We start from the raw sequence: 17378 nt of genomic DNA on the forward strand, positions 1-17378 counted from the left end.
TATTATAAAAATCAAACACCCCAACCATAAACAGAACCGCATTTTATTTAGTTATTTGGTTGACAAGAACAGAACCCCATTTTAAAAGAAACAGTCGCTTATTGAACTCATATGATGGTCCATCCCCAACAGCAAAGGAACCCCATTTCACTATAGAAAATGTAAAATAAAAATAAAAAAGCAAGAATTGAACATGTGTACCAAGTAGCTCGTAGCACCAAGTGGTATTTCTCTTTGAATGTTGGAAGAAGTAGTCCGAAACTCAGTGGCCACAGAATGAATTGTATCGTATGTCTGCAATGAAGTGAGAAGGAGAAGGACAACTTCTGTAGTGTGGATAAGTTACCTGAAACTTCTTTCTCGACTCACTCATTTCACTAAAGCTTCCTTCCCTTTTCGTCCGGTCAACCACTAATCTCAGCTGAGCTTCTCTGCAGGCAATTGAATTAGTATTATTATTGCCTTCAGTTCAGTTTATGATTATATTTCGGGCTTATTAAATATAGGTTCAAAACGATTAGCTGTTATTAGGTTTAATCCACACGTTTTTAGTTTTAGATGTAGGTCTTTGACATTTATTACTTTTTTGTGGTGTCGATTTTACCATTAGAGAGGAAAATACATTGAAAATCTAAATTTAATGCATTATTTCTTTGTAAATGAATTTCAGAATTTAAAATTTAAATTATTTCCTTGATAATATTCCTAATATATGGGTAAAATATAATTTAATCAATGAAAAGTAAAGACCCACATAATATACCAATTGATCAGACAAGCACCCACATGAAATTATGTACTTGACATCCAGGTAAAATAGTGTTATTATTAGTAACGAAAAAATTTAGTGACAAATCGTGTTACCTATAAGTTAGGAACATAAATTAGAAGACTACCGATAAGTTATGAACATAAATTAAAAGACTACCTATAAGTCAGATATAAAAATAGACAAATAAAATTGTATGTTACATACAAAAAATGGCTAATTATTATAACATAAATAACTATTACCCGATTCAAGTTATAAGGGGACAACATTGGAACTAAAAATGATTTTTTTTTGAAAAAGATTACATCAGAAAATATTTAAAAAGGAATGTAATCCTATGTGGCACAAAAATCAAAGAACTTGAATCAAAGTCATCAAATCCGAAGATTGAACCCAATTCCTCAATAAAAATTTGCATGTATATCAACTTTTCTATTATATTTCTTTCAGTCCTGATCTCTTGGACTACAGGGGTCCAAGAAATTTGTGGTCACTCACCGTTGGATGTAAATTCAACGGTTCACTCACTCTTGCACTCATTTTAAAAAACCTTTTTCAACCATTGGATTAATATCCAACGGTGGGTGACCACAATCTCTTGGACTCCTGTGGTCCAAGAGATCGGGACTGATATTTCTTTATAGTACATGGCTCAACTTTAAAGATATAAATAATAAATCCCCACATGTTTATTGAAAGACTGATCTACCCTCAAATTTTATAATAATATCGCTAACTAGGGGTGGGCATCGGGACCGGAAAACCGGAACACCGAACCGAACCGGTGAAAAAAAATCGGAAAAAAAACCGGTTGACCAAAAAAGTCAACAAACCGGACCGGAACCGGACCGAACCGGTTCCAACCGATTCCGGTTCCGGTTTTACATCTCTCCGCACCGGACCGGACCGAACCGGACCGGTCATATATTTTATATTTATATTTTTACAAAATTTTAAAATCTAATGCCATATTTTAACTTTTATAATCACTAATTTTCCAAGTTCAACTTCAAAAAATTTCTAAATGTATGAATTGGATTATTTGTTCATTTTTAAGCTAAAAAAATAAGTTATTTATTATAATTTTTTTATAAAAAAAAATTAAAAAAAGAAATTTTTTTAAAAAAAAAATTAAAAAATTAAAAAATTAATAATCCGGTTCAAAACCGGAACCGGTCAGAACCGGACCGGAACCGGTTAGAACCGAACCGGCCGGTTTTTGAAATTTTTTTTGCCTAAACCGGACCGAACCGGACCGGTTAAATAATACCGGTTTCGGTTCCGGTTTGAGGTGAGAACCGGACCGAACCGGACCGCGCCCACCCCTATCGCTAACTCGGTTGTATAAATCGGTGATATAAAACGCACCGTTTACCTGTACGTGTGTGTCCTTTTACTGTGAAATGCAAATGACACGATGAGGCTGTTTTCGCAAAGCTTTCTTCTTTGGTTTCATTTTTGGAAGTTGAGCTCTGAGCTCTGAGCTCTGTGTGAGAGATGGAGGGAACGGTAGAAGGGGACGGATCGGGTGCGGGCAGATACACGCTGAGACCAACGAGGATAAGCAACGAGGACATACTGTTCTGTATAGATGTTGGCCCAGAGTCTATGGTGGAGCTCAAAGTAGCGATGAGCCCAAATGGGCGACCTTCAACCCGCCTGGACTCGATTAAACAAGCCATACTTCTCTTCATCAACGCCAAGCTCACCATCAACCCAGAGAACCGATTTGCCTTTGCCAGTCTCGGAAAGTCCGCGTCTTGGGTAGGTTGTCTCTGTTTTTCTCTCTCTTTATTGCTCGGTTTCTGTTTGGTTTCCCAGACAATGTGCCATCAAGGGCAGAGAAATTTATGCGTCTTATGCGTTTTTGAGGAACTGAACTCCTGGAAACCATGATTATGGCTCCGGATGATGGTTTTGAGGTTTTTTTTTTTGTGATATATAAGCTTTATGGGTAGATTAAATATCTCATTTTTAGGAAATGTAAGCAATTTTATGACATGAATTTCGTTTCTGGATCAATGAAGGCAAATTAGTTTAAATCACTATTTCGAAGGAGCCAAATGTACAGAGACTCACCAGGTCAAAAACGTTATTTTGCCTTTGATTAAGCATTGGTCACTTTTACTGAATGTGGCTGAAAATCAATTCCTTTACTAACTGTTAAGGAGATTTCGTATCATAATCAAAGTTACAAAGTGTACTTTCCCAGAATCATCCACATACCTTGATCATTTTGGTCCTAGACTTTATATCATGGACTGCAGCACCAAGAATCGTTCACATCAATTGTTGTAGGGTTGTGTTAAATGCCCCATTAGTAGTAAATGTTTATGCAGTGAAACCAAACCTTCTGCAGGTTTTGTTCAAAACAGTCAATTTATCCTTTGTGTCTGTTTGTTTGATTTATGTTTCTGTAATTGATTTGGAACCTTTTGTTTTTTCGTTTTTGTGAAGCTTCGGAAGGAGTTTAGCAGTGAAGTCGAGTCTGCTTTTGCTGCATTTCGAGTACTCCCAGCTACTTCATCTTCTAGTAATGCAGATCTTACCAGTCTATTTCGAGTAGCAGCTCATGAAGCAAAAAAATCTCGTGCTCAAAACAGACTTTTAAGGGTGGTAAGCAGTGGTTGGCTTCACCTTTCTTGCTATTACATTGGTTAATTATTATATTCATGCAATTCTGATATTCCATTTTGTCCCTTCCACGATGTTGAAATTTCTTTTGTTGATAGCTAAAGCCTGACGTGCTTGCCCTTAGATTCTTATTTACTGTAGATCATCTATAAGACCACATCATCAATGGCCTGTGAACCAGAAACTCTTCACTCTGGATGTAGTTTACCTTCACGAAAAGCCTGGACCTGACAACTACCCTCAAGAGGTCTACAATTCACTTGTGGATGCCGTGGAACATGTTAGCGAATATGAGGGCTACACCTTGGAGACCGGTCAGCTATTAGCCCGAATTCTCTTCCGTTACATGTGTATGCTGCTATCCCACCCTCAGCAGCGTTGCCCACGAGACCAGCTGGACATACCTAAGCCTCTTGGGAAAAAGTTGCCGGCAGCAGACTCAATGACTACTGATGATAGCATAACTGTATCTGGCAAATCAGAAGTTCAGAACATTAGAACTTAATTTTACTGAGGTCATTTTGCTTCTAATTTATAAGCCTCATATGTATGTAGTTTTACTGATGTTGATGTGAACCTCTCGTTGAATGAGAATGAGTAGCCAATTTGATCTTGATCCTATCTCTGTACAAATTGTGAATCTTTTGTCATGGCATTTTGAATGGATTGTTAATTATGAATCCCAATGTTTATTTTAACCCATCTGTCAAAGGTTTTTTCATGACATTCAAGATCACGTTGTAAAACATAGCAAAAGCAAGAAGTTTTTAGTACAAGTTTGTATGTGTATCACCGTTAATATGAAGAGGGAAGAAGGAATATGATGGCGGAGGACGGCGCAGCTTGGCATATTAGAAGTCAAAAGATTCTGGCACTAATTGTCAAGTATTTATAAACTTTACTAAGGCTCAAATTCTCCCATAAGCAGCTTCAAATGAGGAATTGTAAGTTGAATTTTGCTACGTACATAGATTTGTTACAGATGCGGTGGTGATGGGTATGGCCGCGACAACAACGCTTCTTCAAGTGGTGGTGGTAGTGTTCGTTTAGGCTCATGGGTTGCTTTAGGGTTTCGGTTATGTTTGGTATGTGGGCTTTGTTTGGGCTTATGGTTAATTATGGTGATGTAAGCTAGTAGTTTTAGTGCGGCTTTTATCCGCTTTAGTTTTATTTTTAAAATGTTAGTTTGTTGGCCTCTTGGAATTAGTATTTTAGATATTATGTTGATGTCTTTAATTGTACTTTGAAGGTTATCGAATGAAGTTTATGTTTGGTGAAAAAAAACCCTACTCTAATAAGGGGAGGGAGATTCGAACTTGGATACAATGGGACGGACTCACTGTTCTGACCAACTGGCCTAACCCACATCTGCCATATGAAATTTACTTGATGCTCATGACGAATGTGAGTGACATAAGCTAAGAGGCAAAAGACTAGAGATCAGCTAATTGCAATAAACATATTTCATATTTGCCTTCCCATTCACAATGCAGAGTCTCCACTTTACTTATTTAATTACGACGACTTGGTCATTTATTTAGTTAAATGTATCTTACTCATATCCTTACCAAACTTTTTTTTTTCTTTTTTCACACATTTACGTTACTTGTGGTCCATTAAGTATTAGTCATATAGTTTATTAGCATATGGAATGGGGTGACATGAGAGGCAAAGGCTAGATCAAGTTGCCATAAACATATCCCAAAATATATAAGTCGTGGTTTATATATAAGCATCAATTGAGGGATTTCTTAAATAACTTTATTTGATGGACATGCTTGGAGGGCTCACTCTATATTGTATTTCAATTATCTGGATAGTCTATTTTTTAGATATGACCTCAAAGATTAGGTCTGCAAAAAAAAAAAAAAAAAACAAAAAACAAAAAACATAAAGAACAAAAAAACAAGAAACTAGAATCCAAAACCATTTAACAACTCAATTGAATGTTTTCATTTTAGTATATATTTAGTGTTCGCCTATTTTGTTGGTCAAAACAACATGTTAGTTTTCAATTTTCTTATTTTTTGGAAGGAATTCATAGACACCACAATGCATCCCTCAAATAAGCCCTCAATAGGAGGGGACTGTATACACAAATGAAGTAGTGACATTTTTATATGTCACTATGATATACAAATACACATAATATACATATACGGGTCTTCAAAGGCACTGTACATCAGCAATAGTGTATAATACTTGTTTGAAGGCAAGATATTAATTCCTGGCTTCACTGATCAAGCGGATCAGTTGTAAGTCCAAAACCAAAAGGAAAGAGGGGATCATAATGTCTATCACCAACATTCATAGGGAGTTGATCTACTGTCTTGAACCAAGTCCTAGGCAACTTCCCACTGAATCCATAATCACCAAACAAAACATCGCTAATTCCTTGGCCTTCGGTTCCAGGAAGCCATGCAGCCACAAGAGCATCGATCGACGAAAGGTAGGGCTCAATCACAACAGGACGGCCAGAGACAACGATGACAACACACTTGACTGCGCCGCACACATTGGTGATAATGCTCGGACCTGGTTCTGGAATTGTCAAATTTAAACTATCTCCCCTTGTCTCTGCGTAAGGGACCTCACCAACAGCAACAACCGCGTAATCGAAGTTGCTTGCCGTGACAAAATTAGGATCAGGATTTATGCTGAAGACAATGTCCGTGGTCTCGTTAACTGCACTAGCAATGGCACCGAGTATAGTGGTTCCTGCATATACAATGGACATTAATGGATGCACATCAGGATGTAGAAGTTAATTAAGTATGAGATGAATTTTGATCTAGGTGGGATTAAATTAAGCAAAGTAATTAAGTACAAGATATATGAAGCAGATACCAACCAGCAGTGTAGTTGTTGCCACTAACTCCTTGCCAAGTGAGACTCCAGCCTCCACATTGATAGCCCAAGTTGTTGGCATGAGTTCCAGCAACTAGGATCCTGGAGGCCTTTTTTGGGAGTGGTAGGACTGGTGTATCTGCATTTTCTCCATTCTTCAGAAGCACAAGTGACTTCCTCACTGCTTCCCTCGCCAAATCTCTGTGAGCCTGCATTATTTTATGTAATACGGATATTAGTTTTCATGAGTTGATGATGATCAAATATATATATATATATACATTACTTATTTTCAGTACACAGAGATTAAGACCTGGCTTCCAAGCTGGTCAACGAAGCTCTGATCAGCCAAGGGGTTCTCAAAAAGACCCATCATGAATTTGACTCTCAAAATTCTCCTAACTGCATCATCAATACGGCTAATGGGGATACGTTTGTTGTTGACGTGGTCGGTTACTATACCAATGAACTCGGTATAGTTGTATGGAACCATGACCTGAACAAGACCAGGAAGCAGTTTCAATACCAACTTTCATATTTACCATCGATCTGTCATACAGAAGATAGCAACTAACCATGTCAATGCCAGCTTGAATACCAACAAGAACTGAGTTTGGGTAATCCGAATGGAGTGGATAGGAAATTTTGTCAATACCCTGCCAGTCAGAGATGACAAAGCCCTGAAATTTGAACAAAAATAGCATGAGAGTTAGTACTGCTAATTTTTATGTCCAAATATCCTTCTCAATTTATAGAACTATATAGAATTTAATTAGTGTGACATATTGTACCTTGAACTTAAGGGTATCCTTTAGAAATCTAGTGACGAGCTCGTGGTTAGCGTGCATCTTCTTTCCATTCCAACTGGAGTAGGACACCATGATAGTGGACACACCCTTGATGATAGAATGGTAGTAAGCAGGCATGTGAATGCTCATTAATCCGTGCATATCTATCACAGTGTTGTTTTCATTGATGCCCTTGATGGTGCCTCCGTCTCCCACAAAGTGTTTTGCGCAGGCTACAACCTTATCCCTGTCACAAAGGAAAAGTTGCATGTAATTAAAACGAAAATGGTACCACAGCACAGATAAAATGATTTTTGCTGAGCATAATAATATTTTTTCAGCTTACTTTCCACCAACATAAGGAACTCCCTTCCTCGAACCAGCTGGAATATCGCCTTGCAGCCCAAGTATGATATCAGTCATCTGTTTTACGATTTCAGGATCCTCGCTATAACTCTCGTAGCACCTTCCCCATCTTGGATCTCTGCAGACCTATTTGTTGTACATTAAGGTGATATAAATTAAGTTTTTATCCTATTAATAATAGAAAAAGAAAAGTGGCAACTTGTCAAACTGTTTTTTTCTTTTCTTTTGGGAAACGTCAAAACTGTTAAATGAATGGACTTGAAGCATACCGCAATGCATGGTGCAAATGCATAGGTAATACCAGTAGCTCTAAGTTCAAGAGCAGTTGCAGCACCAATCTTCTTCACAAGTTCTGGATCCCTGCAAGATGGCAAACATCAGATTCAAACATTAGGTTTGTCAAAAACTACTATCTTTAGCTTTCTCAAAAACTGCTATCATTACTTGTCATATTTTTTGTTCTTTTTCTGTATCTTTAAGAGAATCACTTACCTGGTAGCACCAAGTCCAACATTATGTGGGAAAATTGTGGCCTTATAAACATTATTGTGGCCATGAACCGCATCAATGCCATAAATCATAGGGATTCCAAGCCGGGTTGACAGGGAACCATTTTGAAAATCATTGACCATGTTGATCCAATCCTGTGGATTAGCTCTCAGTCGCGGCACACTTCCTCCACCACTCAATAAGCTGCCTATTGAGTAGTCCCTCATGATCTCAGCTGTCACGTTCTGACGGTCTAGCTGTGTCATCTGGCCAATCTTTTCGGCTAGTGTCATTCGGTCCATAAGGTCCTTTATTCGAATATTTATGGGCTTGTTAGGGTCCTTGTATGCCATGTATTCTGCTTCTACTTTTGTGATCATAGCTTCCCAGCAGCATAGGCACAAAAGTCCCACTAAGAGGACTGATGAGCTTGTCCTTGGCATCATTGGAATATATTTTCAAACCTGTAGGCCAAAATAGGAAAATTTTTATTTACGAAAAACAGAAGAAAGAGAATATTAAAAAGAAAAGACATAGTTGAGAATTTCTAGATATTAGAAAAACTAGACATTTCCATGCAGTGACTGAGATGCATGGAAATATCCATGGAAATCTAATATGTAAGGATGAATGTAAAAATATCCAACAAATCAATATTCATAGGATGTACAGACCTTTTAACACAGAACTTGACTCTGAGCAAAATAAGAATGTCTGCAGACTGGTTATCAGGTGTATATTTATACGAATGTGGGAGGGACCAATACGTGTAAATACTCATGCTACGGATTATTGGGATAGAACTTGAGATTTTTGGATAGGAATTAAAACTAAATACTGTTTATATTGTTAGTATTAATTTTTCTTACAATTTTAGTATATCTTACCAAATTAATGGCTTCAATGATTTTGGTTGAAGAAGACATGTCCAGGTTAGTTTGAACCTACTTTATTTGGAAGTCATGTTGCCGAGAACAATCATTGTGTATATCCTAGAAGCTGACTTTTCTGTTTCAATTTTGACTTGTTCCAAGCAGTGTGTTAATGGAATGATCTAATGAGTTCATGACAAACATTGCCTCGGAAACAATCACGAATAGACGGAATATCAGAGTCCAAAATTATGTAAGAGCAAACATGAAATTTAAACCTGATGGCTTATGTGGTCATTTGATATCTTACAAAATTTTACACTTCACGCCATATGTTAAATTGAAACTTTATTATATTACAATATAAACAAAAATGTCTTTTGATGATACAGTTTTGATTAGGGTTCGTTATGGGGCCAAACCCAGGTTTCGAAGGACTTGACTCAGGTCTGTCCATTGAGCCGAGATGGGCCACCATGGGCCTCAATGGGCAGGGCCATCGCGGGCCTAAATGGGCCGGGCTCTTTTTTTAAAACTCTTTAAAATCTTTTTGTTACATATTTTTTTTGTCAAAAGTGATAGATAAAGAGTCTTCTCTTAAACAATAGTACAAATTACTACATAACTTAAGAAAACAAAAATATAATAGCCACACTCTTTTACTAAAAATGAATCTTATGAAAATATGTTACTTCTATCCCAAAAAAGGATTGACATCATACAAACTAAAGCAATCTGTGCCACTAGAATTAATAGAATCAAAATAAGCTTTCAAATTTTTTATTGAACCATTAAACTTGAACTTGACAAAAGAGGGGCACTAAAAGATATTGGTTGTTTGTTATAAAATTTTAGACAATATTGAAAATATTAACTTAATTTATAACATTTGTAAACAAAATAAGAAGTTTATTAGTTTATCATACATTTTACATTATTTTGATTAAGTATAACATGAGGTTAAATCTTAAAAAAAGAAGGATATATGCAAGCGAGACTTGGGCAGGCTTACGCCAGGCCGGGCTAAGGGTTTCAAATCCTAAGCCTAAGCGTTACCCAACCTTAGAGCAGGCTTGACCATCGGGCGAGGCCAGACTTTGACCCATCGAACCTCGGGCTACCCACTTTAGCCCATGGGCCAAATGATGATTCCTAGTTTTAATGACGTGTCTAAAATAAGCGTCAATTAATTTCATTATCAATAAAACATGTTTTTTTTATTTTATAAAAATGCGATAGAAAATTTACTAGATCAACATGAAAAAAGAGTACAAAGACTGTAGAGGGAACCATCCCATTAGCAGTATGGTGGAGATGGGCAAAAACTTCCCAAGTGACCTGAGCCAACCAAAGAGCTAAAATGATATGTAGAGAATCATTCTTGAAAATAACTTTGCTATAACCTCTTTCTACTGTCATAGTTCCCCGAATCTAGTCCAATTACATCAAGGATAATATCATCCGCTAACTAGCATGCATCTCTTAAATAGACTAGGAACACCCAGGTTTCTGGAATTATGAGAGAACAACATAGAAAAACTCATTGAGATTCTGGACTTTATTGAACAAACTAGACCAAGACATAAAAAAACTAGAACAACGTCGACAAAATGAAATAATAATTGTCGGTAATCTTCCTCCGCGACAATGCACCAATGAACATGTATACAATGACCAAACAATAACACCTCCAAGAGCAACCTCACAAGATGAGGCACATCCAAAGCCGTCCCATATTCGTGGCAGAGACAATAAATCTCCCAAAGAAAGAACAATATTGGCATGGATCCACCAAAAGCAGGAGAACACCAAGGATCCGAAAGGATATGGGGTAAAACCCTTATTGTAAATATTAGACGACCTTATTGTAATTTAGTATGGCAAATACGAGGTCCTTCCCATGAAGATTGAGTTCAACTTTCAATTATTCTAACCTAATTTACTTCACAAAATACTTTAACTACTCTAATTATATAAACAAGAAATTAAACACGTAGCATACTCACGTAAACACAAAAGGAGTTTTTGAAAGAATGATTTAATTAACAACTAAATTAAAAATCAAAACAAGTAGAAATTCAAGAAACACAAACATGAGTAATTCAAATTGATAACAGCACTAGGACAATGAATTCATCTGTAATAATCCGATCTAGCCTCTTATTCACCTACCTATTAATTAACCATTTGATGTCGCCATTTAATTTTTCTTTTTCATGAATTACCTATGGTATTTAGGCTAACTCGTATATTCCTACATGCAATTTGCCCATGGTATTTAGGTCAAATATGAACACATAGAAACTCAATAAGATCAGTGAAAACCTGCAACAACCATGTAAACCCTAGGAGTATGGTATTTACCCTAGACGAATTAAAAATCCTAATCACAAGAAGCAAGCCTCAAATTAAGTATGGTAATTACTCTAATTTTCATCCTATTAACTCAATTAAAAGTCTAGATGGTGATCAAGCATCAAGATAATAAACCAAGTTATTAAGCACAATGATTTAGAATCCAACATCAAACGGCAATCAATAGATAAGTAAAATAAGAAAACTAGATTGTCATACTAGTGCTACATCATGCCCTAGCAAAAGAAAATTAGTTACACATAATCATAGAATTTGATATAAGCAAAAACATGAGAAAGAAATTATAAAACTTAGCCGATTGTGGTACTCTTCTAGCATCTCCAATTTCTACAAGTATTTTCGTAACTCTTAAAGGAGTTGTTTCTCATGTTCCTACCTTAGTTGGGCTTTTACGGCAGCCCAAAAATAAAGAAAACCCTAATTAAAACATAAATTCAAAATAGGTAAGTAATTGACTCATCTTCCTACTTTGACTGGGATAACACGTCAGTTACTTTGCACACACGTTTGAGATCGTTCCTCTTCCAAGAAAATTCGGGAAAAATATGTAAATTGTAGATCTTTGTCTTATCTTTCTAGCCATATATTGCACTCCTTGAGGAAAAATTAGGAAAGTATTCAAATAATCATTCTTCCACAGCAGCACAGTTTTCATGGGATTGCATCTTAGCTTTCATCTCCAACTGGTCTTGTACAAAAGCTCCCCCCAAAAGGTGTATTTTCTTTTAAAACCAATTACTTGCTCTGAAAAGCTGAAAATTGATAAATAAAGTAATAAGTCCTTTTTAAATCCAATTATCCTACAAAAACTAAGTATAAAGAGTACATAAATGTGTAAATTTATGGACTTATCAACCCCCCAAATATGAAGCTCTCTCTCTCTCTCTCTCTCTCTCTCTCTCTCTCTCTCTCTCTTCCTGTATGTGTGTGTGTGTGCGCTCTAGAAATTTAAATATTGTTTTAGATGAGATCGTCATTAAAATAAGGCATGTTAATTCATGTTATTAGGGCTGGTTGCGGTACGGTAACCGTAAATTTTTGTGGAAACTGCAAACCACCTGATAACTTGCGGTATTGCATAATTTGATACCGCAACCAGCCGAATAGTTGCGGTTCACCACTACTTGGTAGAACCGCAAATGCGGTCGGTGTCACCAAAAACGCAGTAACTACCAATTGGGTCGTGTCAACCAAAACAATCCAAGCAACCCCAAAATTCCAAGCCTTCTAACCAAAAACCCCCTATTAGCCATCAACCCATCAACCATAAACCACCACCCACCACAAGGAAAAAGCAGAACCGCAGACAAAGAGAGAGAGAGAGAGAGAGAGAGAGAGAGATTAGAGAGAGAAGAAAGAAGAATCCATGGAGAGGGAAGCTTGAAATTGAGGAAGAGATAGGTTGAGAAGGCAAGAGCAAGATAAGATGAGTTGTTGAAAAGAGAGTGAGGCACTTTTTTTTATTTATAAGGAGAGAGTGAAACACTGAGATGAAGAGGAAGGAGGTTTTAAAAATATTAATGTCAAAATATAGTTTTTTTATATAATATTTTAGTGAGTGCCTTTGTCTAACAAAGCCATGTGAAGAATGGTTGGCTTCGATTGGCACAAAGAGAAAGAAGAGGGAGAGAGACGGATAATATTATACTTGCGATCGGTATTCAAAACCGCTTATTTTGAATAAATCAAAGCACAGTAGATACCGCATATTGCGGTCGGTACAAAAGCCGCAAATTGCAGTCTGTATTTCGCAATGAGCAGTTCACTTTCGGTATATTTGCGATTGGTTTTTGTGGTGCAAAATGTCAGCCCTACATGTTATTGATGAAAAAAAATTTATATGCTTATTAAGATAGTCATATTAGCATGTCATTAAAAAAAATTCAATAACAATGCGGTTTACATGTACAAATTTTATGGCCTTTAGAAGACCTTACGGACATACTGTTATAAGTTTTCACTAAATTCTTGTTTTGCACTTTATTCACTTCAAGAGCACTCTCTCGCATCTTTGACCCCAAAATGATGGGGATTGAGGTCTGGACATAGGTCACCAACCACATGCACGAACACCGAAATCTAGGTCTAGTGCAAACTCACATATATCGTAGCAAATCCATGCCACAAATAAACTATTTCAATAATCATTAACAAAAGTCCCTTGCAACTATTACATTAGCCTTATTTATAGGCTTTACAAGACTTTGGCACTAAGGCTACTTGGTCCAAAAGTAAACTAATTAATTATAAAATCACATATAAATAATAAAAGATATCTTAAAACTACCTAAATAAGAAAATATAAATATATCATGAAATAACTAATTAAATGGTAAATATCTATCTTGATCCACCCATATGCTCCTGCATCAAACTCCCCTGGTTGGAAAGAATTTGTCCTCGAATTCAATTGCTTCATATTAATTCTAGATCTTTTAGCATCCAATTGAAACCTTCTTTTCCAAATAAAAAGATATTTGGAATATTTCATTATTCTTGGCTTCTTCTTACTCCCTCTAACCATGCAAATGTTTGTCTCTAGAATCTTCAACCAATTGACAAAATCAACTACATTTTTGGCACCTTCCAAGTGAAAACATTAATAGCCATAAAATCAATAATATCTTCGAAAGTTTTCTCAATTCCCATCCCTTCACTATTCTGATCAATAAATTGCTTATCGAAATTGCTTTGAATGCCCAAAAAATTTTCATTATAATTTTCACAATTGCAAGGATCGAATATTGGAAGTAAATCTAAATTTAATAACTTTGATGAAGAATAAGATGACCTAAATTACTAAATTTTTTTGTACCTTCAAAGAAACAATGAGAATCAGTGTGCCGTGTTATGTTTTCCTATTTAGATCGGTGCACTAGATACTAAGTTATATCAGGTTTTGATATATAAGAGTTTAAATTAAGTTATACCTTGGGGCCCAAAACCTTGTGGAATAAGGAAAGTTTCTAAAGCCTATTAAGGGGTCCTATTTATTTCCTCTTTTGCATGAACCGTTTTGGTGAGCTTGGAAGATTTGTCAAGAAAGATGGCGCCTGACATGTCTTTACGTATTTCAGATTGTGTGATAGATCATGAACACGCATATAAAGAAATCTAACAGTTGGTATAAGAGCACATGGTTATTCGTACACACTGAAATCGTTTTCAAGCATGCCTATTACGATTTCTTATATGTTTATGCCATGATGAGTTTTTGCTTATGTTTAAAATTTGAAGATGGATTAAACATGTTTTTTTTTTCTTTCTAAATATAAAAAATATTAAAGAATCTAGAAAAGCATGTTTTGATTTGATTTCATAACTTCAAAACTTTAAACACGTTTTTGACCTACCAGATGACCTTAAAACCCCAAAAATGCCCATATGTCACAACAAATCTGCGAGTTGTGTTAATTAAGTCATTCCCTGTTCAGAAAAGTATTTGCATAAAAAATGGACACCAAAAACCCTAGAACACTGTTCACGACATAAATTACTATTCACTGCAATTTAGGGTTTTCTCTCTTGAACTGTGTTTGTTTGGCTATTTTCTGGGATAGATAGGTGTTTGTCTTTGTTTTAAGAATCAACAAATTTTTCATAACAAAACCAAACGTAAATACTCAAACCCTAAAGAAATAACCAAAATTTACATCATACCTTAATTACTTGATAAGTTTCTTCAACAAATAGAATCTATCATGTAATTTGTTTGTGATGACACAAGATAACATGTAATTTGTGTAAGCTATAAGTAATCTCTTACCACAAAGATGTGATACTTAATTAAGAAGTTTGCATATATTATTTATTAGTTTTGTGAATCAAGTTAAACAGAAAAACTGTTTTCTCTTAACAAATTGAGAATCGACTTCTTGAAAAGTAAGTATGCTTTCTTTTACAAATGCTTACAGCTTTGAACACTCCCTCAATCAATTTCTCCCAAATTGAAAGATTCACTGGACCAAACTTCAAAATATGGACATTTGATTTTGAAGTTATTCTGGAAACGAATGAGATCGTTTATGATCTCATTCATGATTATATTTCATTCAAGTTAGTCATTTCGCTTATGTATCTTATAGTACAACTCCTAGAGCTTAGGGAAAAGGAAAAGCATCTGGTGGTTAATAGGAGCCACTCGTGTCAACTGATCACGAATGGAATTCTAGTAGAGAATATAGTGGAGCTAATTAAGAAGCGGAACAAAGATGAGCTGGAGCGGAACGAAGATGAGCTAGAGCGAAAAAAGAGTTATGGTACAGCGATGTCATCAACTTTATGGGGGGCCCATAAGAATATACAAGGCTATAAAGGATAGTCTAACAAGTCTTACGAAGCTCGGTGTATGCGCTTATAAGAGAAGAAGAAATATCAATAAGCTACTTTGATACAAGAATCTCCTAGTGCAGTTTGTGAAACCTACGGCCCACCTGAAACACTTGTTGAGATTTTCGATACCACCACTAATAGGGAGATAGTGGTACTTGACCCGTTCCTTGCTAAGGAGAACAACGCTTTCATGGCAGCACATTGTGACAAGGAGGATTAGATAACTACCTATTGTTTTAATTAAATATTATTGGAGTAGTTGATTTTAATTTAGATTCAGGATTTATTTTAGAGTTAGACGATGTAGTTTTAGTACCCTAAATAAAGAGAAATTTAATTTCTGTTTCAAGATTATTAAGACTTGGTTTAATTTTGGATTCAATAAAGATGTTTTTTGTATCTCAGATTCAAAGACAATAAAGATGAATTATATTGTCTCAATTACAATAAAGATATCTACAGTTGTGGCAACAGGCGCGTGATTTGGTAATACGCCAATTTGTCCACTATTAGTAGATAAAATAATTTCTTTCACTTCCGAATCCCAAGCAATTCGATTCGGGGTCAGTACACAAAGATTTAAGGTCATTTCTTCAATTTGCTCTCCATTTCTAAGTTCCTAAGGTCGTAGCTTTCGCAGTAGCTTCATCAATGTTACCTACCAAATAAAAGGCCTGTTCAGGAAGGCCGTCTAATTCTCCAGAAAGGATCAATTTAAACCCTCTAATCGTTTCTGCTAGACCAACATATTTTCCTGGGGAACCGGTAAATACTTCTGCTATGAAAAAGGGTTGTGATAAGAAACGCTCAATTTTTCGTGCTCTTGCTACGGTTAAGCGATCGTCTTCGGATAATTCGTCCAACCCAAGGATAGCTATAATGTCTTGAAGTTCTTTGGTGAAGTTTTGATAGTTGAATCGAGTGAGAAAAAGACTGGGAGTGAATGAACATCCACTACTAGGTCATGCCATGGATGTTTAGGGCACATTTCAAAGGAAAGAATAAAAATTCTTGTTAAAGAACAAGTCTTGCCACCACTGCTTTTCGGTGATGATGAAATTTGTATTGAATGTGTTAAAGTAAAACTCACTAAGACTAAAAGGAAATGTGCAACTCGCAGTAGTGATCTTTTAGAAATCATCCATACAGATATTTGTGGACCATTTCTTCATCAAACAATTGATGGAAATTGCTATTTCATCACCTTTATAGATGACCATTCTTGTTTTGGTTATCTATATCTCATAGCAGAAAAGTCTCAAGTTTTGAAGTGTTCAAAAAATTTCAAACTAAAGTAGAAAGGAAACTTGAGAAAAAAGATCAAAATTGTGAGGTCAGACATAAGGGGTGAATATTATGGATGTCTGATGAAGGAGGAAGACATGCTATGCCTTTTTACTGGGTATCTAAAAGAAAATGGAATACCTGCTCAGTACACAATGCCAGGAATTCCGCAACATAATGGTGTGGCTGAGAGAAGAAATCAAACTTTGAAGGACATGGTTCTTAGTAAGATTTCCAAAACTGATTTACCTATGTTTTTTAGAGAGGCGATCAAAATAACGAACTATAGAATGCCTAGTAATTCTGTACCTAAGACATTTTTTCAAAATTTGGACTTCCAAAAAGCCTAGCCTGGGGCACCTTCATGTATGGTGTTGCAAAGCTGAAGTTAGAATCTATAACCCTCAACAGAAAAAGCTTGATCCTAAAACGATTAGCTATCATTTTATAGGTTATCCCACAAGGTCAAAGGGTTTTAGACTGATTGTGCAAAGTTTATAGAGTATGAGGAGAATGCCACTAGGAATGAAGATTTTATTTTCGAAGAAGAAGGTGATATAGCTGTGATCGAGAATGATGAACAAGACATTATACCCTTGATTCCTTTAAGTGAAACTT

General features: G+C 35.9%; 2 protein-coding genes across 2 annotated transcripts; one reads left to right on the forward strand and one right to left on the reverse strand.

Moving 5' to 3' along the window:
- Positions 2177-4020, forward strand: LOC18775602. The gene is made up of 3 exons (XM_007206463.2): positions 2177-2536; positions 3230-3388; positions 3531-4020. Exons 1-3 carry the CDS (start codon positions 2270-2272, stop codon positions 3909-3911), a joined length of 807 nt encoding a protein of 268 aa, XP_007206525.1. The 5' UTR covers positions 2177-2269; the 3' UTR covers positions 3912-4020.
- LOC18773440 (lysosomal beta glucosidase) lies at positions 5640-8339 on the reverse strand. The gene is made up of 8 exons (XM_007205036.2): positions 7900-8339; positions 7677-7767; positions 7388-7533; positions 7045-7288; positions 6829-6933; positions 6567-6749; positions 6258-6462; positions 5640-6124 (listed from the first exon to the last, which is right to left on the reverse strand). Exons 1-8 carry the CDS (start codon positions 8337-8339, stop codon positions 5640-5642), a joined length of 1899 nt encoding a protein of 632 aa, XP_007205098.2.

The sequence above is a fragment of the Prunus persica genome, chromosome G6 (genome assembly GCF_000346465.2).
Source record: "Prunus persica cultivar Lovell chromosome G6, Prunus_persica_NCBIv2, whole genome shotgun sequence".
Taxonomy (NCBI): Eukaryota; Viridiplantae; Streptophyta; class Magnoliopsida; order Rosales; family Rosaceae; genus Prunus; species Prunus persica.